At 41.6% G+C, this 25241-nt stretch overlaps 1 protein-coding gene across 1 annotated transcript in view; it reads left to right on the top strand.

Annotated features, from left to right (window-relative positions):
• The window catches only part of lmcd1 (LIM and cysteine-rich domains 1), a 65886-nt gene that overhangs the window by 32325 nt on the left and 8320 nt on the right, over positions 1 to 25241 (top strand). The window contains exon 4 of the mRNA XM_043708407.2: positions 13609 to 13983. Coding sequence (XP_043564342.1) covers positions 13609 to 13983 — 375 coding nt within the window. The remainder of the gene's footprint in view (positions 1 to 13608; positions 13984 to 25241) is intronic.

Here is a 25241-nt window from a genome sequence, read left to right as displayed (position 1 = left end):
TATGAACATTACTAACCTTGTCCTCCCAGGCATTATGGCAGCTTCACAGCTCACCTTCTGATGGTTTGGACCATGAGGTGTGTGTCAGTGTGGGGTTGGCCTACTTTCCCTTTTCTTCACTGTGGGAGAGATGCATGTGAAGTCTGGTTGGTGGAAGGTTTCCTGCAGCTTTCCTTGATACTGTCAAAACAACGCCAAGCTGAGCAACTGCCATGAATCTCTTGGTGACCGTTGACCTTTTACATGTCTCCGCGGTGGGAACTCTACTTGTTACAAGAATTAGCAGGATCACTGCAGCGGTACTTGTATTACAATTGCCCTGATTAATAACCTTCGAAAGAGTTGCCATTGCCTCAATGTTTCAAATGATCAAAGTGCACAGTAAATTAAGTCTTCTGTCAATATCAGCAGGAACCTTCTGTAACTATCCTGACAATCTGTCTTGTTTCAGATTATGGGAAACAGATTTTTTAAACTCAGATCTTAGCCAAGCAATGCTGCAGAGGTTTTTAAATGAACTTCATTGTCAGATTCTCCCGGACAATTTTGTGCTGCTGCTTGGAGTGCAAAATTAACTGGTTGGAAATCCTATGAGCCCTTTATTCAGGTTAGGAGAGAGTTGCGGTTCCCAGTCCTGTGAATGAGGGACTGAATAGCTGGAATAATCTCCGGATAGGGACACCAGCTACAAAATAGGACCTCCACTGAAGAGCGAGCAATCACAGAATACAGCAGCAGATTATTTTGAGAAGGATGATGTAAAGGACAGTGCTTCAATGTTCACTCAACCCTGCCCCCTAGGCCTGCAACTGCCTATGATAAGGTAAAAACAATGACTGCAGATGCTGGAAACCAGATTCTGGATCAGTGGTGCTGGAAGAGCACAGCAATTCAGGCAGCATCCGAGGACAGTCAAAATCGACGTTTCGGGCAAAAGCCCTTTGCCTGAACTGCCTATGATAAGGTGAGCAAGTGCCAGCAATCCGTACGTCCTGCCACAACAAAATCCTTTCACAGTGGATCAGCTGATGGTCGTGAAGACAGACAAAAGATTACAACCTTCAGTTCCACAGAAATACTCTGATCTTTGAATCAAACAATAGCTCACCAAGGCCGTGTGGGACTTGGTGCATGACAGGCCTCCCACTGTAAATGAGACCATACACAGTCTTGCCAACTCAAATATGGATAATTCCTGTGTCTTGGGTGTCAGGCTAACATTTTCCCTTTCGAGGATTCTCTATCTGGAACAGACAGTCATTGCCGCTTGCCCATTGCTGTAGTTTTGGCTACAATTTGATTGATAGCTGTTTCCTTTGAGGTCTCCTAACCAAGTGTTAAAAAAAAACCTTTTAGTCATTTTGAAAGCTAGTGTGTGACGCAAATGTTTCGCTCCACATTCCGGCAGTGAGTTAGAACTCTATGATATTTGGAACTCCAAATTTTCTCCTAATCTCAAATAATGGGGTCCGATATGGCTCAGTTGGTAGCACCCTCACCTCTGGGTCCTAAGGTTCCAGCGTAAGCATTGTGCCTCGCACATCAATGTAGGACACTGTTGCCCTCGGGTAAAAGATTCGGCAGCACAATATCAATGATGAGTGAGGGCCGTTTAGTGTTGATGTTCTGATCAATATTGATGCCTCAATCAGTATCTCAACACAGATCTTCTGCTATTATCACTTGAAGTCTGTGGGAATTAGTTGTGTCCATATTGGTTGTCACGTTTCCTCCATTACAGCATTGACTATGCTTCAAAAGTATTGTGAGCTAGAGAATGTTTTGACATGACTAGTGGTCTTAACAAATTCAGACCTTGCTTTCTTATTGTAAAGAATTCTGCTAAAAAGACTCTTGGAATCTCAGAATGATCTTTGATGTTGGATCCTGATCATGTACCTGTGAAAGTTAAGTTGTTTATTTTTACCTGATCTGCCACTCAAGAATTTTTTCTGTATCATCTTTAAATATAGAAAATTTAATATTTAACTTGACCAAGAGTGTCTTTCCATTATAGTGTTCTGCTGTTTTATTTTCTTTTTTAAAAAAATACAAAAAAAGGTAACATCTCGAGCTATTGCACGTGTGAGCTATAACACCCGAGATGATTCATTTGCTGAATCACTATCACAAATGCCGAAGCATGAGACAAAATTTTAATTCATAAAATCAACAAGATTTTCTTGGGGGTGAGATAAGAAGCTGGCATACATACGTTGACATTTCCTTGAATGATCATTACAAGCCAGTGTTGCCTAATCTCCAGGATGGATTTGAAGTTTTCTTCTATTGATTCCTGGAATGTGAGTGTCACTAGCTAGGCCAACGTTTACTGCCCATCCCTAATTGCCCAGAGGACAGTTCAGAGGCAACCACATAGCTGTGGGACTGGAGTCATATGTAGGCCAGACAAAGATGGCAATTTCCTTCCCTAAAGGACATTATTGACCCAGATAAGCTTTGCCAACAATTGACAATGGATTCATGATTATCATTAGACTCTTAATTTTATTGAATTCAAATTCCACTATCTGCAATGGCTGGGTTTGAATCGAAGTCCCCAGTCATTAGCTGAGTCTTTGGATTAATACTGAAAATGTGTTGCTGGAAAAGCGCAGCAGGTCAGGCAGCATCCAAGGAACAGGAGAATCGACGTTTCGGGCATAAGCCTGAAGCTTGATTCCTGAAGAAGGGCTTATGCCCGAAACGTCGATTCTCCTGTTCCTTGGATGCTGCCTGATCTGCTGCGCTTTTCCAGCAACACATTTTCAGCTCTGATCTCCAGCATCTGCAGCCCTCACTTTCTCCTCTTTGGATTAATAGTCGAGCAGTAATATCCCCATGTGCCCAGAACTTGAAGGATTGCTTTTTTGAGAAAGATAATTTTAAATTTTCTTCTAGCATTTCTCTTTACAAATTGAAAAAGTGTTGAAGATGTGAAAAAAGCCACTTGATGGACCATCAAGAATCCTCAAGTTTAGTAATGGAGAGTGTTTTCTTTTTTTAAAAGCCACAGGAAGTGAGGATAAATGTGATGGAGAGCCAAAGCTGGAGCTCAGAGGGAGAAAGCCATGTGATGAAGCCTCCAATAATTGCACTTCATCAGAGTTGGTAACCCTGTTTCCACTGTTTTTGAGAAATTGCAGATGGTTGTGTGAATAATCAATGAAAATTTTCTCATTTCTTGGGGAGAATACTGTGCAAGTTATCTGATATTTACAGCTGACACATAACACTAATGTTTTCAGATTATTTATTGACTTGATTTTCTTCCCAGTTCCCACTCTGACCTAGTTCACACAGGCACCTCGAGGTTTCACACTGATCACCTTTTTATTTTCAAAATTCACCTTTCTTTCAGAAAAGCAACCAGTTGCTTAATTTCTAAATCTATGCAAGTTGGATGGGCAACTAGGTTGAGCAGTAAATACTGGCCCAGCTGGCAATGCCCACATCCCATGAGTGAATGAAAAGAAATATACTGGCTAACTAATATGTCACAGTCTCCTGGGAACAGCCCACAGAAATTACAGATCATGGGGCTGGATTTTATATGGTGCCAAGTTCTGTGCCCCCCCAACACCGCATAACATGAACTCAACCGTGAACACTGTCTCTGACACTTTTTGCTCAATGGTTCATTAATTGGCTCAGACTGAGACTTCAGACTTCAGACCTTATTTGGAAAGAAGTTCATATCTGTTCCTGTTAATGATAATAGTCTAACAATCAAAAGTAGCGTTGGCTTCAACCTTAGCTGGGACCACAGGCAATCACTGAAAAGAGGTTATGGAGACCATCTGATGATAAGTCTGGGGCAGTAGCAGAAGGTGATTTGCAGACAAGCCCCAGTGAGGGTGATGTGAATTTTGTGTTGGGTGCAAGCTGGCAAGACCAGCTGGCGTACAGATAAATGAGGTTATATAATGTTTTGTTGGGCGTGTGCGTGGTGTGTACCTCTGGTCAGAGGAATACCCCTAAATAAAATATTCTCCCCAGCCATTCAGTGTTGGACACACCAGCCCATCCTGACCTGGGCTATGTCTTCCACAGATAAAATATTAATGATTGCAGAAGGATCCCAGTAATCCTGGGAATGACAGTTCATCTGTTGCCTTGTAAACTAGAAGACTGGTGGGAAGGCAGACAATGTATTTTATGAGCACCCATGCCCACACTTCAAAGCTGCCAATCCAATCTATGTTTTCTATTCTTTGCATTATCTAATTGTAGCAAAGTGATGTAATTTAAACATGACAAGACTATCAAGTTACCTAATCCAATTAGCTCTGTCCTTTATTAAAAAAATCTAACAACACAATTTGTCTCATGGTCAGAACTTGTCTACTTTCATGTCGAAATCCATTTCAAATTTTGTTCTGCTATCCCTTTCCTGTGTACATTAGCCGTTAATTTGATAAATTAATCACAGTCTTGCTCATTGAGTATTACCTTGAGTTGCCTCATTTGAATACCTTGAACATACTCATTTTGGCTCCTGCCAAAAAGTGGAGTCAGCCCCCTCCTATGTCCTCCGAATTATCAGAGCAATAGGAAGAGAGGTGGGTACTTTGGGAACTGGATAGTTACAAGTCTGCAAACCTTCCTGCGAACAGGAATTAACCTCTAACATTAATACAGATTGACGAGAATTAAATTAACTTTATTTAAAAAGTTCTAGTGACCAGTCCAGAAACGGCTCCACCTGAGAAGAGAATGTCATTGTATTCTGTGCTTCAACATTCTTGTTGCTGGGATATGGTATGTGATCAAACTCATCATGCCAGAGGAGAATTACAAATGTGCCTGAAAGAGAAGTAGTGTTGGTTATGCCAATCACAGCAGGAGTAGCAACAGTGTTGTTGTATTTCACACTGCCCATTAAGTTCAGATCAGGGTTTCAGGGATTTTACTCCTAATGGCTATTTAAGTGATGGTGCTAGAGTGCAGAGCTGGAGTGTGGAAAGGATCAACCATGCTGTGATGAACAGCAGATTTAACTAACCTGCTGCTACTCGCTGTTGAAACTTATGCATAAAAGATGCCTCTGTAACAAAGCATCTGGTATTCCTGGATTCATATCTTCAAGAGGAGGGGTGTAGAACATTGGCACATTCCAAAAAAAAAACATACAAGAAGTTTGACTTTTCTTCAGCCAAACAAATTAAACCAAATATTGTATGGGGATAGTGTGAAGAGATTTTCATTCCTGTTCTTGGCCTGTAGAGAATTGCTTGCACATGTTTTCATTATTAGTTCAGACTACTAGGAGCTATAAATCATTTCTTGCTGGCCCTAGAATCCATATTCTGAAGAATTTTAGTAAGATCTACATCCCATCTGCTATGACCCTCATGTCCCTGGCTCTGTGTCTGTGTATGCAGGAAAAATGGGCAAATGTGGAGCATTGATCTGTCTTCTGTAATGTTAGCTAATTATGTTCTAATCCCTGGCAGAAAGGAGAAAGTGTAAAGTTCAAGTGGGACCCTTCAGCAAATGTTGGCTGACCTGGTGTGTATTTACAGCATTACGCAGTTATGTTTCTTCCTCATTTAAGCTCCAGCTTGTGTACAGTACAGATAAATAACAAATTCCCTCAGCAGCTATAGATATATATGTGGGCTTTTGACTATATAGGATGCTGCAGAGGCTCACGAACAAGGGTAAAGCTTGTTGACATTGCTTTGCGATGTGTGTGTCTTGCACTTGATACTATCTAGTGCACTCTTGACATTGGTTGACAACCATAGCAAATGGAAAGAAATCAACAGTGTTCTTGTTTGTTTAACCAGCTGCATTGTGCCACATCACTACATTAAGAGATTCTGAGTCATAAAGTCATACAGTACGGAAACAGACCCTTCAGTCCAACGCATCCTTGCCAACCAAGTCACTCTATTGTGAAGACTTATGCAAAAGACCTAATCAGTTCATCTGCCATTTTCTTACTTTCTATTGTTAATTCTCCAGTCAGTCTTTCAAATGGACCAATGCCCACTTTTTAACTCTTCAAATATTTACGCAACTCTTCGTATCTTTTTTTTAATATTTCTGGTTAGCTTTCTATCATATTCTAAATTTTCCCTCTTTATTAATTTTTTGGTCATTCTTTGCCCTTTTTTATGTATCTGTCCAATCTTCTGACCCATCACCTGCCTTTGTACAATAAATTTGTTTTTTCTTTAAGTTTGATGCTGTTATTAACATTCCCAGTTGACGTGGATGATGGATCTATCTGTTGAAATTTTTCTTACTTGTGCTAAGCTATTGAGGAATCCACATATGTAGAGATTTGATATGGCCAATGTGATGTATATCCTTACACGACCCTTACTGTCAATTGGCCTCCAATGGCACATGATGTTTCTCTGTCTTGTCTCACGTCCTCCTCTGATTACCTATCCAGGGGAATCCCTGTCGCAATCTCCTTGACTCATTCTTTCAATGAATCCTGTAGCATGGGACAGCACAGCAGTTGCTTATTTTTAGGTGGGGTTTGTAGAAAATTTCCTGAATAAAAGTCACTCAAGTGATGTTGAAGTCTAGTCAAGTGTCCTAGAAAGTGTCCCAATGCGATCCTTTTTACAGCTTCAGCAGCAAGAGAAGATGAAATGGGGAACCCATTAATGAACTGCTTGGAATTTACATCACTGTCTTCACTCCTAAAGAGCTGCTTGTTGTTGGGTGAGGGCAGTAGTTGGAAGTGCTAGCTACCAAAACATTCTGCAGCCTTTTCAGTGAGAACTACCAGGTATTTTAGTGGCAGTTAGCTGTTTAGAGGCTAGCTCCTCTGGGCACTCATTCACAATGTAGGCTTTGACTCTTTGACCAAGATGGTGTCTTGAGCTGAGTCCAAGCTAATCCTGTCGCTTAAGACCCCATCTGGGCCACTTCAGAGACACTTTAAACCTAAGGCTTATCAGTCCAAATTCCACCTAGAAGGGCAGAAATTTTTGGGAATTGTTTTCAATTTTGAATGCTGATCAATTTGATTCCAGAAGCATACCGGCAGCGTATTTCGTGTCTCAATGAGAAAGCCTTTACAAAAAAATGGCCGAATTAGAACCGCACAACATATCCGATATTATACTTTGGATTCTCTGCATTCAAAATTTAAAAATCAGAATCCAAGAAATGTCACAACACAGTGGAGGCCATTAAGCCTACTTTATTCTCAGCGACTCTCCAAATGCGCATGTCCTTCAGTAGTATTCTCCATACTTCTACCCATAACTTTATCGATTGCTCTTTTTCAAGTAGCCACCTAATTCCCTTTCGGATTCCTTCTATCAAAACAGCCTCCTCCCACCATGCCCTGAACCAGCGCATTTCGGATCCTGACCACTCGTTGCCTGAACCTTTTCTTCCCATATCGTTTTTGCTATTTTACTAATTACTTTAAACCTGCCCCTTGTCGTTGGCAGTCCTTCCATGGGTGTGGATAAAGTTACACCCCTTCAAAGTTGCATAAATTCAGAAAATTTGTGTGGAACCGCACTCCTGTGTGGGTAAGGTTGAAGCTCATTTAATGAGCAGCGTGGGAAATGGTTGACAGAAATGTCAGGCAATTAATGCATAAGCTCAAAGTCATGAAGTTGAGTGTGAAAATGAGTTCAAATCATTCGTACCCAAATTGCCGTGCTCTTTAATGCAGCGAATTTACATACTTTGGCTGTTGTTTCAATGCAAGATAAAAAGAGCTTCAGGCTGGATAATTAACATGCTTTGGGATATTCATGATTGCTAAATTAAGCATGTGGTAACAACAATGAGAGTTCAATCTTTGGTTCTCTGTCAGCAGTTGTCTGACTGGACTGTAAACTGGTCAGTAATAAGTGACACTACTTGTTTACAAAGTCTCTGGTTTTCATCATTTTTGGATGGATGATGCAAAGAAGTGCCCTTATTTGGGTAGTAGTTTATGGATGCAATCAACTAGGACCAGATGATTTCATACTTGTAGATCTCAGCTTCATCCTTGGTCTGTTTTCCCACTAACCTGATGTTTTCAGAAGTATGTTCCCATTGTGGTAGAGTGGGCGAAATGCATCTGGGTTTTCCAGCTTATATTTGCTACCTCATAGACCTTTCTGAAAGATGTATTGTTGAAACTGGATGTAATTCAGGTTTAACCAAGAAAGAATGCCGGATGCTGGAAATCAGAAACAAAAGCAGAAATTGCTGGGACAACTGAGCAAGTCTGGCAGCATTGGTGGAGAGAAAGCAGTATTAATTTTTTGGATACAGTGGCCCTCCTTCAGAAGGAGGGTCAACTGGACTTGAAACGTTAACTCTGCTTTCTTTCCACAGGTGCTGTCAGACCTGATGAGTTTTCCCAGCAACTTTTGTTTGTGTTTCTGTAATTCAGATGCCGTCATGCATATTGGTTCCTGAGGATAATTATCGAAATGGCTCAGACCCGTTGATGGTTAATTTCCCTGATATTCGTGTCAGGATCTGCAGGCTTTCTGAAACGTTACCATCGTTTTCCTTTGTTACTCCTTAGTGAGTCCTGGGAAAAAGAGTGGATTTTGTACTTTTTCTGACTTCATCATCATTTCATCTATGGTCTCTTGCACCATTTCAAATTTAGGTGTAAGGCACTCATTGCACTGTGCATTATTAGATAGCTGGCCTTGAATGCTATGGCTACATATATTCACAATGTAATTAACAATCTGATCACTACTGCTTACTGTCTTCTATTTGAATTTCAGTTGGAGCAGATGGAATGTCGTGGCACGGAGAGTGCTCATCCTGTTATGTCTGGATTACTTTCCAAGAGAGTAGGTCCTACTGTCACAGCACACACCATGCCATTCATTTTTCTCATCAAAACCTGTACTGTTCTAAGCATAACATAGATTCTCAAAGTCCTCATAGATTGGTATGTTCAGGTTGGCTTCAGAGTAGTCCACTTCTTTGAGCAATCTTGCCTTCGTGAAGTGGAATTTTCTGAATGGCAACCATCATGGCTGCCAGAAATGCCAAGTGGACGATCCATCTCGGCCTCTGCCAGTTTCCCTCCAGCACCGCAACAGTACTGAAAACTTGTGGTCCAGAACTTGCCAAACCCCGAGCCAAGCTGTTTCAGTACAGTTGCAACACCAGCATCTACCCATGGAAGTAGAAAATTGCCCAGGTATGTTCTGTACATAAACATAATAGAACAAATCCAAACCAGCCAATTACCACCACATCAGAATACTCTCAATCATCAGTAAAGTGATAGAAGGTGTCACCAACAGCGCTTTAAATCAGCGTATGGTCAACAAATAACCTGCTCAGTGATGTCCAGTTTGAGTTCTCACAGGGTCACTCAGCTCCTGGTTCAAACATAGACAAACGAGCTGGGTTCCAGAGGTTAGGTGAGAATGACAGCTCTTGACATCAAGGCTGCATTCAGCCAAGTGTAGCATCAAGGAACCCTAGCAAAACTGGAACCAGTGGGTATTGGGGAAACCTCTCCGGTGGTTGGAGTTATATCTGGCACAAAAGAAGATAATTGTTGAAATGACACTACAAAGGCCAGTATCCTGTCACCAAGGCACCTTTTATTTAAACATGGAAAGACCTTGATACTGATCCAGCTCCCTCAGAGCCAGCTGTTAGAGTGTTAAGATGTCTGACATTCTATTTCATATCTGTCAGCCAGTGCTCCCTGATTGGATCAGATGAACAGCCCCGATCGGGGAACTCATGTTCTATGATGTCCACCTGGCTGACTTCGTCACATCCCACCTCTTCTGAGTCTGAGGATATAGGCCGGTTCTTTTTCTTTGAGCTCCTGCTGGGGTGTTTTAGCACTAGGTCAGATGCCTCCAACTGTGCATATGGCAGCGTTTGACACACAGCTCACCTCTTACACCCAGAGCGTCGCAGAATAAATTTATCCTGTTCAGCAGATGACACTGGTGCTGAGACGGCAACATCCTTTGGTGTCATCTCAGATTCTGAGGTCTCTTCAATGCCTTATGGAGAGGGAGAACCTGGGGTTCCATCAGCTCTGAGGAGCTGGGCACATTTCGCTTCTGTAGGATCTTCTCCACCGTAGCCATTCTGCTGGAATTATCCCTGCAGTTGCATGAGGGGTGGTCCAATAATCAAATGTGAACTGGGACAACTGGTATCTAATGTGGCTGTAGGCTGTTTCTTTAAGCCTGCCTTTAAAGTTTAGACTGCTGTTTCTACCAGACCATTAGATGATGGATAGTATGGAACTGTCCTTATGTGTCGAATGCCACTCGACTTGAGGAAATAATCAAATTTCCTGGGGATAAACAATTCCCTGTTATCTATGACCAACACTTCTGGAGTCCATGTATTATAGAAGATGCTTACAGCTTTTCTATCATTGTCCTTGTGTTTGATGAATGAACTCTATACACGTCATCCACTTTGAGTGGACTAAAGCACTGAGCCCATGAAAGGATCTGCGAAGTCAATGTGTAATTGAATCCAGGGTTTACCCAGCCATTCCCACGAATGCGGGAGAGCTGCGGGCAGTAATTTATGTCCTTGTTGGCATTCTAGGCACTACCCCACCAAAGTGGCTAAATCTGCATCCAGCCCTGGCCACCAGACGTAACTTCTCGCCCAACATCTTCATTTTGGAAAACTTTTGATGACCCAGGTAGAGGATCTGGCAGCGACTTTTGCTTGAACCAATCACTGTTGCTCCCCATAGTAATATGGCTTTCTCCACTGTGATCTGGTTTGTCCATGACCAGAAAGGTTTCTATACTGGTTGTGATGGCCCTTTGGTTTCCCCCATCACCACCAGCTGCTTCAGTTCTGTCTGAACTGGATCTTTGTGTCCAAAGACTGGTGTTATCAGCTGTAACTGGATGTGTGCTCATAAAATTTAAAACCATTTCGGATTCTTCCAGTGGTGGTACCATTGGTGGTGTACCTGCCAGCAGGAGGGGGTGCAGTGCATCTGTATTCTCTACTTGACCTCCTGGTGGAAGTGTTCTAACTTCTAATTGTATGCTCATAGTATTAGAGCCCATTGCTGAATTTGGCCTGAAGCTATGGGTGGCACCGCCTTGTCCTGTTTAAGTAGACCTAGTAGGAATTTATGGTCTGTTATTATTACAGATTATGTCCATAAAGGTATTGGTGAAATTTCCTGAGTCTAAATATGACCATTAAACTTTTCTTCTCTATCTGGGCATATGTACACTCTGCATTAGCCAAAGTCCTTGATACACACACTACTGGGCATTCTTCTCCAATGGGTCACCTTCAAGCAGATATTACCCCAGTGTCGTACCGGGAGGCATCGCTTCTCAATGCCAGATCTCACCTGGGATTATGGTGTGTTTATGTGTGATAGAGGATGATAGCTGTTTCTTAACTTTCCTGAAAACTATGACTTGGCTTGGCTATGTGACCGTTTCCAAGGCAGACCCTTTTTGGGAGCTGAAGGAAGCCAGATTATGTATGAACTTGCTGTCATAATTCCCCAGCCCAACGAAAGATGTAAGCTCTGTAAGCCCTCACTTGATCACCCAACCCGGTCTTGTCAACTCCGTAGCCAGGAAGGTCACTTGGGGTGCCTGGAACACACTTAACGCATGATGCCAGAAATGTTTACCCCAACTCAAAGCTGACTTTTGTGAGCAAATTTCTTCAGGATATTTGCTTTTGTTGCCACTGAAATAACTTTAGAGAGATCAGTATCTAATCACCAAGTCACCCTTTATTTACACGTGGAAAACCGTTGACACTGATGCAGCTGCTTCAGAGCCCATCTCCAATCTAACCACTGCTGCTTGATATTCAATGGTGTTACCATCACTGAATTCTCCACTGCTAATATCCTGAGGGTTACCATTGGCCAGAAACTCAACTGGACTTGCCACATGAACACAGTGGCTACAAGAGCAACTCAGAAGCTAGGACTACTTCATTGTGTAACTTACCTCCTGACTCCCCAAAGTCTGTCCACCATCTATATGGCTCAACTCGGGTGAGATGGAATAATTCCCACTTAGCTGGATGGTGCAGCTCCAACAGCACTTAAGAAGCTTGACACCATCTAGGACAATGCAGTCCACTTGTTTGGCACCACTTCCACAAGCATCCACTCCCTCCACTACCGATGCTCAGTCACAGCAATGCGTACTATCTACAAGATGTACTGCAGAAATTCACCAAAGATCCTTAGACAGTACCTTCCAAACCCATGACCACTTCTATCTACAAGGACATCAGATACATTGGGACACTGCCACTTCCAAGTTCTCCACCAAGTCACTCAATATCCTGACTAGGAAATATATTGTCATTCCTTCACTGTCACTGGGTCAAAAACCTAGAATTCCATCCCTAAGTGCATTGTTTGTCTACCCATAGCAAATGGACTGCAGCAGTTCAAGAAGGCAGCTCACCACCGCTTTCTCAAGGGTATCCAGGATGCAATAAATGCTGGCCAGCCACACCCATGAGTGAACAAAAAAAAAATGCAGTGTTGATTTCAGTGTGCCAGTGGTTGATTAGGCTGAGGATAATGATGAAGCATTTTTGTGCAGCTGCAGTTTGCCCACACATGGGGCAAATATTTCTCTGAAGAGTGCAAAACATCAAGCCGAGCAACAGAGCAATGCAGTTGATGTGCGGAATCTGCAATGTGGTTTACTATTGATAGAATACTCACACTCAGTAATGGAGACTACAGACTGTCATTATACCAACATAGCCAAGCACGAGGGACATCTGTAACCATGAGATGCACTCCAGCAACTTGGGAAGAGTGTCCTGTTACTTGAGGATATGTGTGATAGAGGATGCAAAATAGAAGGTGCAAGAAGAATAGAAAGCTGTGCCCCCTCTCCTCATCCCACTTTCCCAAGGAAGCTGAACTGTCAGTGGAGGAGTGAGAGTTCTACTTTAGTTATTTATTTATCCATTAGACATGCATGGACTGCAGCCAAGAAAGATATTTCCTGATGTTTTACCAGTAAATTCCTGTCCAGTTACTCTACTCCAACTCTTTGAAATCTTATGCAGCCCATGTGTATTCAGTCTGGTGTTGCTCGGTGCCAAAACAATGTCTGTTTAAAATGATAATAAGAATTATCTTTTAAAATCTTTTCATTGTCATTGAAATTTTAATTACATGTAAAGTATTCCAGAACTGTCTTCAAGAGGAAGAAATTTAATCAGTGTGACGTTCTGGAGAATAAATCTGACATGATAAATAAGTAACAATACTTTTAACGAGAACTGAATTTTAATATAATAGGAGTGGACAGTGCAATCAGCAGAGAAATGTTCCAAACTACACAATATTTGTAGAATTCCATTAGTGCTTCAGAATGAGTAATATGCAGACACCAACGATTGGCAATAATTTATTGCCATTTATAGTAAAACTTTACAATATGAAAGAAAATGTTTGTAAAGCGTAAGAAGCTTTATGTTTTGCAGTCTGAAGTGAATGAAATGAATATTTTATCTCTGCACATGTTATGTTGTTATTATAAATTAAAATGAAATTCTGGCTTTAACTTGGCAGGAATTAAAGCCATGTGTTTGATATAACACTTCAAAAATCTTTTTTTTCCTTTCCCCCCCACCCAAATCTCTCTTTCCACTTGCCAGGCTATTCATTATATGGAACTTATTCCAAAGGAAATGCAACCAATTGCTGGCACAGAAGGGGCCTACTATCGCCGTAAGCAACTAATGAGGCAGCTGCCAGTCTACGACCAGGATCCCTTCCAATGCCATGCTTTGTCAGAGAGTGAGGTGAAAACCATGGAGGAATTTGTCAGGAAGTACAAGAGCGAGTCGCTGGGAGTTGGAGAAGTGGCACTGCCAGGCCAGGTGGGTAGTGCCAAAGAAAAAGCTAACCAGAAGCAGAAAATCGAAGCCACGGGGCAATTTGGCAATGGCAAGATAGCAAAGGGGGAGCCTCAGCATGGTCCTGCTTCAACCAATGGAACGCCGACAAAGGCCCAAGAGAAAAATGAATATGTGAGTAATTAGTGTAATTTGGCTTAAATTGAAGTCAGACATCAAAGTATGAAAGAAATAAGATACTTGTGGATGCATTTAGCTTTCGTGTGTATTTTAAAACTTTTTTTTCCAAAAGAAAATAGCTTCTTTTGGCACATGTGAAACCAATTATTCCAAGGTACACATCAGGAAATATTCTCGCTGCTCTTTTAGAATGATTGCGCATTTCAGCACAACTACTTGGCACTTTGATTTTGTGCACTCTCGTGAAAAGGTTCAAAGTGTTTTTATTGTCCTTTCTATTTTTCTGTCATTCTCTAACTATTTCTTGCTGTCTTCTTCTTTCAGTTTTTCTTTTAATGTCCTTCCCATCACTTGCTGCAACAATCACAATGTTGAGAATTGGAACTTCATGCAGTTCACTCCAAGTAGCAAATGAAAGCAGAGCTGGGCATCTTTATTTGTGCGTCTGTCTTTCATCCCTTCAGTAACCTTGAGCAAGTGATTGACAAGCAGTGTGTTTTACAATCAACATTTATTTAGTCATTGAAGAAAAGGACAAATTAGATTAGATTACTTACAGTGTGGAAACAGGCCCTTCGGCCCAACAAGTCCACACCGATGCTCCGAAGAGCAACCCACCCAGACCCATTCCCCTACATTTAACCCTTCACCTAACACTACGGGCAATTTAGCATGGCCAATTCACCTGACCTGCACATCTTTGGACTGTGGGACGAAACCGGAACACCCGTAGGAAACTCAAGAAGACACTGGGAGAATGTGCAAACTCCACGCAGACAGTTGCCTGAGGTGGGAATTGAACCTGGGTCTCTGGCGCTGTGAGGCAGCAGTGCTAACACAGATCAGGACAAGGCAAACTTCACCAGTCTTTGATATTTGTCATTCTGCCCTCTTTCACTTTTAATACAAGTGGGGTGACCTTTGAAGCTTTTACAGTTCACCCTGGCTCAAGACCAAAGGAAAATGTTCGATCACCTGTTGTCTTCTGATGCTCCTTTCGTATTTGCATTTTATTTTCAAAATTTTCAAGAGATCCTTGATTATATACTTTCTGTACTAGTTATTAAAGAAAGGTTCCTTTCTAGAAGACTTAAATGAAAAAGCTCTTTCTGAAAACCTAGTACTATAAATTTACAACTGTGCCATTGTGATAGTTTTGAACAAGTTTCTGCTTGTCCAAAATGCCTGATTTGAATAGCATAGTTTGGTGCAGCTTAATTCTAAGTCTTATGAAAGGTGAAAAACAGAGACCTATATTGTTCAGTCTTTTGAGTTATTAAAGAAAAAGGTTAAATGCTACGATCTTAAGTGGCATTCTATTTAATTATCGCTTCGGCACCTCAATCCTGAAGACATGAACAGGAGTAGGTTATTTGACCATCCAGGCCTGTTTCATGTTCAGTCAGATCTTGATTGATGTGTACCTCAACTCTATTCACTTACCTCAGTTCCGAAGCTTTTGATAGCTCTACTCCACAAATCTCTTGGCTCGCCCAGCTTTCAAGGTTTCTTCATTCAACTGCTAAACCTCATCAAGTTAAAGGTGTACCAGCTGCCAGTTGTGCCTTGGTTTGACATCCTAGAATGGCCTGATGTAGCGGAATAGCCTACTCGCAGATTGTCCAAGAGGAGTGTATGCATCAAAGAACAATGAGCTGAATCTTACCTTTTCTTTTGGCTTAGCATCCATTTTGTCAAGTTTCATTGAGAGTTTCACTCCATTAGATCTAATGAGTTTTGCTATTTATCCAAACTGGCTTCATTAAGTACCTATCAACCCCTAAGGCTTATCCAATTCTAGCCTGAATCTACCACTTGTATTCTGAACAACTCGTCCCTATCAGAATGGACCAGCACTCTGGCACTAGTGCCATCTTTATAAGACTGCTGCACATGGAGGCAAGTTCTGTCAGTCCAGAACTACCCTGTCCCCCATGCATGACAGATAATGGGAAATTGGTGCCTCACATTATGGACCGGAAGTCCTGGTGGATGGAGTGGTGCAAAAGAGAAGTACTTTCCATCCCCAGGCAGAGGAGGCCACGACCCTACTGGCCTAGTCTGAGGTTGCCACTCAGTCAGTGCAGTCTTGGGCATCAGTAAGAATGTAAGGTAGTCAGTGACATGCTTCATTCTGCCAGAGCAAGTGCCACAACTTTCTTTGTGCTACCTCACACTCGCTGTATCTCCGTTCCTGCACCTACCTTGCACTAAGACTCGTGCTGTCTTATTTTCACTCTGCTATCAATCACTCTCACCCACCCAAATCTCCCACACCTGTAACCTTCTGTGTTGCCTAATTGCCAGCTCGAGACACCTCACCATCCTTCCCTACCTGCTCCAGCAATAATGCCTGTGCCAGTCACTTCCATCTCTCTCAATCACTCCAGGAGGAAACAGCCAACAAGAGAAGAAATAGCCAGGACAGGTGATGAGGTGCCTGGCATCGTTTCATTTCCCTTCAAGGAGTGGCTGATTGACTGTGTATCCATGCCCCTGAGCTGCAATAGGAGCTGCCTTTGACTTATTATACAGGGACCTCCTTACTGAAAGCTGTCCCCCTTTATTTGACAGAGGGCTGCTCACAAGCTTCCTGGCTTTGTGCCTGCGCTAAATAGCAAGGCAAAACAGAATTACTGTGAGTCTCGTAGTTCTGGCAGATGAGAGAAAGTGCAAAATGCAAAGGCATGGCAAGGAGGGATGCGGTAAGAATCCAGGTGCACTCATAGAGGGTGAGTACTAAGAGAGGACCAGCATTGCATCCTGTGGAAAATGTCCAGCAGCCATACGGCAGTCATTGGTGCTACTGCACTCCGATGTTATGATTGACCTGCAAAAGCCTGCTCTAAGTGTATTGGAAGTGTGCCCATGCTGATGAAGCTGTCAACTGCCTTTAGCCAGGCACATGGATGTAGAGAGTGTGTGGTCACTGCACACTGGTACTGGGTGTCCAAGATGAGCTGGAGTTGCCAAATACCTGTTCACACTTCCATTCCGAGAACTCTTGGCACTAGATTCCTCATGGTGGAATGTCGAATAGGAAACTAATGCAAGTGAGGTGAGAAATGTGGTTAATTGAGCTGATAACAAGCTTCATTGACATCTTATTGCTACTTAGTGACAATCTTGTCTTGACATCTGGAACTTTGTTGGAAAATGCATCCTGTTGCTCCCAATGTTGAGATAGGTCTTGCTCAATTTCTCAGGTGATTCTCTCAGATTGCTCACTGAGAGCTCACGTTGTTCAGGCCCCTATCAGATTCCACCTAATTTTTTTTTTAAATTTCAGACAAAGAACACATTGCTGGTGAAATGTCACTCCATTACCATGGGATTGAATGATGGGGATCAATTGGGATGTTTGACAGATAGCTATAGAGCTGAGAAAAGGTTGATTCTTGAGTCACAAATGTCGTTCAGTGTATGAAAATTAGATGCTATACCTCTGAAAGAAAAGTATAATGCTGAAAAATCTCAGCAGGCCTTAGATTATTGAGATTACCCTCAATTACTGACGACAATAGTGTTACAATTCAGGGATGTCAGAGTGACAAAATGCACCATTAAGCCTGGCAATGTAATCTTTTATATAACTTTGCTAGGCTTCGAAGTCCATTTATTATAGTATAGTTTTCCCTCCTGGGACAGCAAACATGGCTCTTAAGACCACATAAAAAAACCAAGTCTGTCGTATTCACTGAGAAGTTGAATTTTGTAGAGACAATATAGCTGTAACTTGAAACAACCACTTGAAAGCATTTGTAATGATGAATGGAATACAAACCTGAGAATGTCCAGCTGCAAAACAGAGCCTGGCTAATATCAAGCGCTTTCTGATAAAACCTTAGAACCTGAACTCTGACCCTTGCCCTTCCTGAACCACTAATTACAGTAGAATTACCAGGGTCTGAATGAATTGAAGTCAGATGTACAGAGTTAATTAATAAGAGGGAAGTGAACTGATCTTGAAAATGTGCAATAGGCAAACCTCAAATACATAACTCCGTGAGAAAATACCAGTGTGTTTTCAGATTGCCTACATTCACTTATGATGTGATGTATGATTGGTCATGGTTTCCACCAACTGTAATTAGAAGATGTTGTTTTCTTGTTGATGGAAAAGAGTCACTTATTATCTTTGCATTTATATATTTGCGAAGAAAGGGTGGGTATTGTTCTGGTGCACATTTAGCCATTCCGATGGGGTCTACAATGGGTGAGCAATCTGTGTCATCATGCAGTGCAGGAGAGGGGAGATTTTTTCATCAGAAGTCCAAAGAAAAATAAATCAGTTCCAGAAGTTGGGGACTAATATTTTGAAACCTCCCATTTTGAATTGAAATGTATTATCCTCAATAGTTCAACCTTTCTCTAATGTTTGGAGGCTTTCCTGCTCCACAGGCCATTTCATTTTAGATTCTAAAGTGATTAGCAATCTTATTATGTTGGAAATTGCAACCATGTGTAAAAATGTGAGCCATAATTAGGAGAGTTCATGGATGCCCCAATCCTAATTGAAACTAGTTATGGTTCAAATTATGAGCTGGATGATGTATTGCAGATCTCAGTTCTGTCTGGTGCACAGTGAGGGCCACAAGTGATGACTTTTTGCGACACACGTCGTAGCCGGACTAGAATGTGATAGATGGCAGGTAGTCATCATGTTTGGAAGCCTGTTAGTACAGGTAAAGATATTTGTTGAGGAGAGGGAGAGAATAAAAGTGTGTAAATTGATCTCTGGCTATGCTTGAAATTACATTCCTTGCCTGGTGGCTAGCTGATTACATTCAACACAAAGAGCTCACTGTTAACTTCCAAAATTCTAATGTTTGCCTTTTTAGAAAAGTTTAAGGGTTTTTTTAATATTGTCCTGTTTACCACTTTCTTCAAACAGTGTGACATCTCATCCCAAGGAATGCACAGACCTTTTATAAACTCGCATCTAATATTTCAGTTGGTACAAGGCTGACTTGATAATCTGAAGCCATCAAGGCACTAATAGGGGCACTGTATTTTCTAGTCTCCATTCTTTGTTGAGCTGTTATACAAATGCTTTAAGATTCTGGTAGATGTGACAGCTTCTGTGCTGCTATAAGAAAAGTATGGTGCTGTCTTGCTGTGCTGGGCAGTGTTCCTCCCTTTATCCAACACCATCAAACAGAGTGACGGGCCACTTATCATGTTATAGTTTAGAGAATACTGCTGTATATACATTAGCCCATGTGTAAAGGTTTAAAGTCACAAATTATATTATATTCAAGAAGCCTGTAAATGCTCTATACATTCAAGCTGTGTCTGAGAACAGTGAATTTGATGTGAAAATAATTTGAATTTTGTGCATTTTTTCTGAATTCCTAAATTCAACATTGATGAGGAGCTCATGGGATTCTATTTGCTGAGACCACAGTTGCAGTTACCTCAGCTGCTTCTGTCTCTTCCTCAAGCCAACTGGGCTAGGCTCCCCCAATGACTTTCAACTAAACATTTTTCTCTGACTTCTGGTTCGCTTCTATTTCCTCCACTAGCACAAACCAAACTCATCCTTGACGTGGGACTCACATTCTGATGCATTGACCAGTCACTTTCTTTTCCTGAATCCCATGTTAGCTGACATTGTTGACAGTTTTCTCTCTTCAGGTTCTGTTCTTCCCTTCTTCAAATTTACTATGATCTCTCTTTTCCTTAAAACCTCCAACTTTAATCCCTCAATTTTTGCAAAGTACACGACCATCCAATCTCCAAGTTTCCTTTCCTGATCAAACTCCTTGGATATGCTATTTCCCCCAAATCCACATACATCTTGCCCTGAACTCCATGCTTGAATTCTTTCCAATCAATTTCTCCCGTTGCCACAATAATTTCAACTACATCTTTCAAAGTCACCAAGTAATGCTCTGTGCAACTGTGACAACAGTAATAAATCCATCATCTTTGGTTACCACCACAAACTCCATTCCCAACTAGGGCAATATTCCCATCCCTAATAACTGCCTGTGACTAAGCCAGACTGTATGCATCCACAGTGTCATATTTGGTCCTATGATGTACTTCTGGTCACACCATCACTGAGACCATCCATTTCCATCTCTGAAACATTGGTTGAATCCATAACACCTCAGTGTAACTGCTGTTGAAAACCTTGACCATGCCTTTCTATTCCCTAAACATTTCCTACCTTGCATAAGCTTGAGCTAATCCAAAGCTCTGCTACCAATGTCTTTACTTGAGCCACACCCCATTCCCCAATCAACCCAGTCTTTGCTAACCCTACAGTGGCCTCTGGTTAATCAACACCTCATATTCAAATGCTAACACTTGTTTTCAAATCCCTCCAAAGCTTCATCCCTCCCTTACTCTGTAACCTCATACTTTCTTCTGAGATAGCTAGGCTTCGCCAATTCTAGCCTTTTGGGCATCCTCCATTTTAATCGTCCCCATCATGAGTGAATGAAACTTCATTTGCAAAGATTCTGGGCTTACAAGTTTCCTCCCAAAACTTTGCTGCTGCACAATCTCTGCATCCTCCTTTATGGACGCTTCTTAAGATCCGTGTCATTGTCCAAATGTTTAGTGATTTCTCCTCATATCTACTTGTGTGGCTTGGTGCCAAATGTTGTTTAATAACTCTTGTGATTTGTTGGTGCAGCAAAGATGTTATAAAAATATAAGCTATTGTTCTAACTGTCACTATGTCAACACTGTCTTATCAATACCATAATGACAGTTGGAGTCCTCTTTTGACTTCTAGGATCTGAATGGCATGCCCCCCCCTCCCTCCCCCAACCCCCCCCCACACCCCACCCCAAACCCCCCCCAATCCCTATAGTACTGAAGTCAAGGATCATCGCACAGTCCTTTTTATTTTATCTGGTATTCAAAACCATGCAAGTCATCACCTTTGCCTTTCCTCCACATGAATATTATGTAATACTTTTAACTCTGCAAATTGTTTTTCTCAATGTGACAGAGCTGCTTTTGCTTTGTATTTTTCACCTTCAGGAATTCTCTCCAGACACAGCCCAAATGTGCAAGGTTCAGTTTTTTCTGCTAGAAACATTACAGAATTTATTTGAGCCAGAGTGCCAAACCTTCATAGATTCTCCAAATGCCTCCTTAATGTCCAACAGCTGAATTTTTTTTCACGATAAACATCTGAGGATTGAGCCTTCCTTCTCAACTTTCAGGTTTCCCCGGAAGGTGAAATGAGAACACTTGTCATGCCCAGATGCTAGTGTGCTAGGGGGAGGCATTAGCATTATGGTGTTGTCGTTCTGCTCATGAGTCCCTTATGCAGCATGGGTCCAAATCCTGCCAAGGCGGTTATTCCAATACAATTTTTAAAATAAATCTGGCCTAGTGGCAAACATGTAACCCATTGTCGATTGTTGTAAAAAATCCATCTGGTTCACTAATGCCCTTTACTGAAGAAACCTGCCAACGTTAGCTGGTCTGATCCCTGACCTAAAACAATGCAGTCAATTCTTAACTGCCCTTTCAAATGGCCCTTACAAGCCACAGTTTGTGGGGCAGTTAGGGATGGGCAATAAATGCTTGCCAAACCAGAATCACCTATCACCTATGCATGAATACAAGGAAATATTTATCAGAAGATATTTATGTACATGTCTTGAGATGATCTGAAAATGAATATAGTTGTTATCCTGGTCAGCAATTCTGTTTCAAGGCATTGTTGGTCAGCAGATTGCTGAAAACTAAGTCACAAGTTCTTGTTGTATTCCTTTGTGACAATCTCTAATTTATTCTTTTGTGATAAACATTGGAGGAGAGAAAAATATGGTGCATATTGGAGACAATAGAACAGGACAGTTAATTTAGGAGATCTTAGGCTAAGAATAAGCAAAGGTTCAATAACCTCTTTCTGTGTTATAAACCTCTGCAGTTCTACATTTAATGTCATTATTTTACTCCCCCTTCCTGCCATATGTCTGTTTCTGTGCTGCATGATGATTATACAAGGACACCAAGTACACATCATTACCGTGATGATGTGTCCACCTTTGCTATTTAAGGGATTATTATGGCTGATGATGCTGGAAGTGTCATGGCTAGGAATTTCTTCATAGCTCTCCTCACCCCATCAATGTAGTTAGCTTAGTAATAGGAGTCCTACAGTCCAATGATACAGAATGCTGCTGGTCTGAAAATCTAACATAATCATGCCTGGCCTTTTTTGCTGACTCAAATAATGTTCTTGGGACCCACAAGTTGTCAGACACTCAACACTGTTAAGATAGGTAAGATTGATTCCTCTATGGTAACCATGCCCTACTGAATATAGAGTCACAGAGATGTACAGCATGGAAACAGACCCTTCGGTCCAACCTGTCCACGCCGACCAGATATCCCAACCCAATCTAGTGCTACCTGCCAGCACCTGGCCCATATCCCTCCAAACCCTTCCTATTCATATACCCATCCCAGTGCCTCTTAAATGTTGCAATTGTACCAGCCTCCACCACTTCCTCTGGCAGCTCATTCCATACACATACCACCCTCTGCGTGAAAAAGTTGCCCCTTATGTCTCTTTTATATCTTTCCCCTCTCACCCTAAACCTATGCCCTCTAGTTCTGGACTCTCCGATCCCAGGGAAAAGACTTTGTCTATTTATCCTATCTATGCCCCTCATAATTTTGTAAACCTCTATAAGGTCACCCCTCAGCCTCTGACACTCCAGGGAAAACAGCCCCAGCCTGTTCAGCCTCTCCCTATAGCTCAGATCCTCCAACCCTAGCAACATTCTTGTAAATCTTTTCTGAACCCTTTCAAGTTTCACAACATCTTTCCGATAGGAAGGAGACCAGAATTGCACACAATATTTCAAGTGGCCTAACCAATGTCCCAACATGACCTCCCAACTCCTGTACTTAATACTCTGACCAATAAAGGAGAGCATACCAAATGCCTTCTTCACTATCCTATCTACCTGCAACTTTCAAGGAGCTATGAACCTGCACTCCATGGTCTCTTTGTTCAGCAACACTCCCTCGGACCTTACCATTAAGTGTATAATTCCTGCTAAGATTTGCTTTCCCAAAATGCAGCACTTTGCATTTATCTGAATTAAACTCCATCTGCCACTTCTCAGCCCATTGGCCTATCTGGTCCAGATCCTGTTGTAATCTGAGGTAACCCTCTTCGCTGTCCACTACACCTCCAATTTTGGTGTAATCTGCAAACTTACTAACTGTACCTCTTATGCTCGCATCCAAATCATTTATGTAAATGACAAAAAGTAGAGGACCAGTATTGTGCGCCTACCGGTCGCAGAAATGCTGACAGTTTAATTTTCATTTGAATGTTGTCCTGTTAAAATCTTTCTGATTTCAGATGTTGCACCACATGTTCATTGAAAATTAAAAATTATCACCATATGTTAATAGCATTTGATCTTTCTGTCTCTTTGATCCAGTTCAGTAGATGCCAACTGTTGCCGGTTTCTGACATTAATGCATTATTTAATCAGTAGAACCTGTGCAAGACAGGACAGATGGAAAATTGAAATGATCTGTCTTGATTTGATCAAGGAGTTTGATAATGCTGAAAGCTATTATGTTTGCAGGCAAGGGAAAGAGTAGGGGCAGCTATGGGGAAAATGTATTTACAAGACTTTGAGTCAAAGATTCTTCCATTTCCTGACTGTTTGTTTTATTGTCACTTTGTAGCATTAATACAGTTCTAAACATACATTGGTTTCTGAGGTGTTGAAGCCATTTGTTTCTGATAGTATCTGAGGAGTATTAAAGGAAATATAGATGTAAGTGTTGGATCTAGATACGTTTTATCATTTCAAAGTACCATTTATGTATAGATGGGACAGATTTCTCACTGCCAAGTAGTATTTGATTTTCCCTTTATTCGTTCATTGTATGAGGGCATCGCTGGCTAGGCCAGCATTTATTGCCCAGAGGGCAGTTTAAGAGTCAACCATATTGCTGCAGGTGGAGTCAGATGTAGGCCAGATCAGGTAAGGATGGCAGGACACTTCCCTTAAGGATTTTTCCGACAACTGATTCATGGTCATCGTTAGACTTGGAAATTCAGATTTTTTTATCCCCACTGAGTTCAAATGCCACCATCTGCTCTGGTGAGATTTGAACCCATGCTCCCCAGGACGTGGCCAGGGTGTCTGAATTATTAGTCCAGTGACAATACCATCAGACCTTGCCTCCCCTATACACAAAGAAGAGTATTAAACAACATATTGAAGAGATTTTCTTTCTTCCATTCCTCCTATCGCAATCTTTTTGTCCAAAGATTTGTGTTTCTGGTTTGGAATGGCAGATTCCAAAGACTGTCAGTGAAACATCACAAAATGCAGATGTAATGAATTGGCTGTTTCTACGTTTTTCTCCCATCTTATTTTGCCCTTCCTTTCACTGAGACAGTCAACTTGTCTGTCCTGCGTTGACCGTTTCTTGGCATCATTAGTGAAAGAGCTGGAAATTTTCTGTGTACTGCCCAATTGTTCTACCAAAGTAGTTAAACTGTTCATTTATTTCACCACTTTTCAGTTCTCTGTTTTACTTATTTTTTTGTTCTCGCCTGGTCTCTCACTCTCTCATCTCGCTCCCCCACCTTTGTCTTCCTCTCTCTGTGCATTAGTCAGTGCCCATTTTTACAGACAGCTAAATCCAGACCTCACCAAGTGGTGAGGCACAAATTGGCAGCTGGAAACCACCTGTAGGCCTCAATAATTTATAAAGTAAATCTCTGGTACAGTAATATATCTCCTCTCACTTGATGATTGCTACAGAAGTGGTGGTAGCAAAACCAAAACTTTTTGTTAACTCTGAAGTAATTATGTGGCTGTCTGCAATTGAGTGAATGGTAAAATATACAAAAGAAGTATAGTCTGTTTGGGGGGGGGGCAGAGAGCTAGCGGTGTGATTGATATCATTCACAGACTCCTTTCTTCACAATCCAGACAGATAAAACAATGTGTCATTCTCAGTTTGGGGAATGTGAGTAGGGAATCAGTCCAAGTTTCATTGCTGTAGTTGTAAATTAATCCGGTAAAGCTTTAACTAATTTATTCTTGAAAGGTGATGTACTTTTGTCAAGTTTTTACCCTGAAATGTGCAAAGGCATGCTTCAGTCAAACGCACAACTGCCATTTATGGTCCTGGCTATGCAGGGAATGTTGCCACATTGGCATTCCATAACCAAGAGGATAGGTCTACATTTGGGAATTTCACTCCGCAGTGTAAACAGGGTGGGTTCCGCGACAGAC

This window comes from Chiloscyllium plagiosum, unplaced genomic scaffold (genome assembly GCF_037043375.1).
Source record: "Chiloscyllium plagiosum isolate Xiang-an unplaced genomic scaffold, Cpla_swu_hap1 HiC_scaffold_14, whole genome shotgun sequence".
Taxonomy (NCBI): domain Eukaryota; kingdom Metazoa; phylum Chordata; class Chondrichthyes; order Orectolobiformes; family Hemiscylliidae; genus Chiloscyllium; species Chiloscyllium plagiosum.
This window is presented reverse-complemented; position numbering and strand designations above follow the sequence as displayed.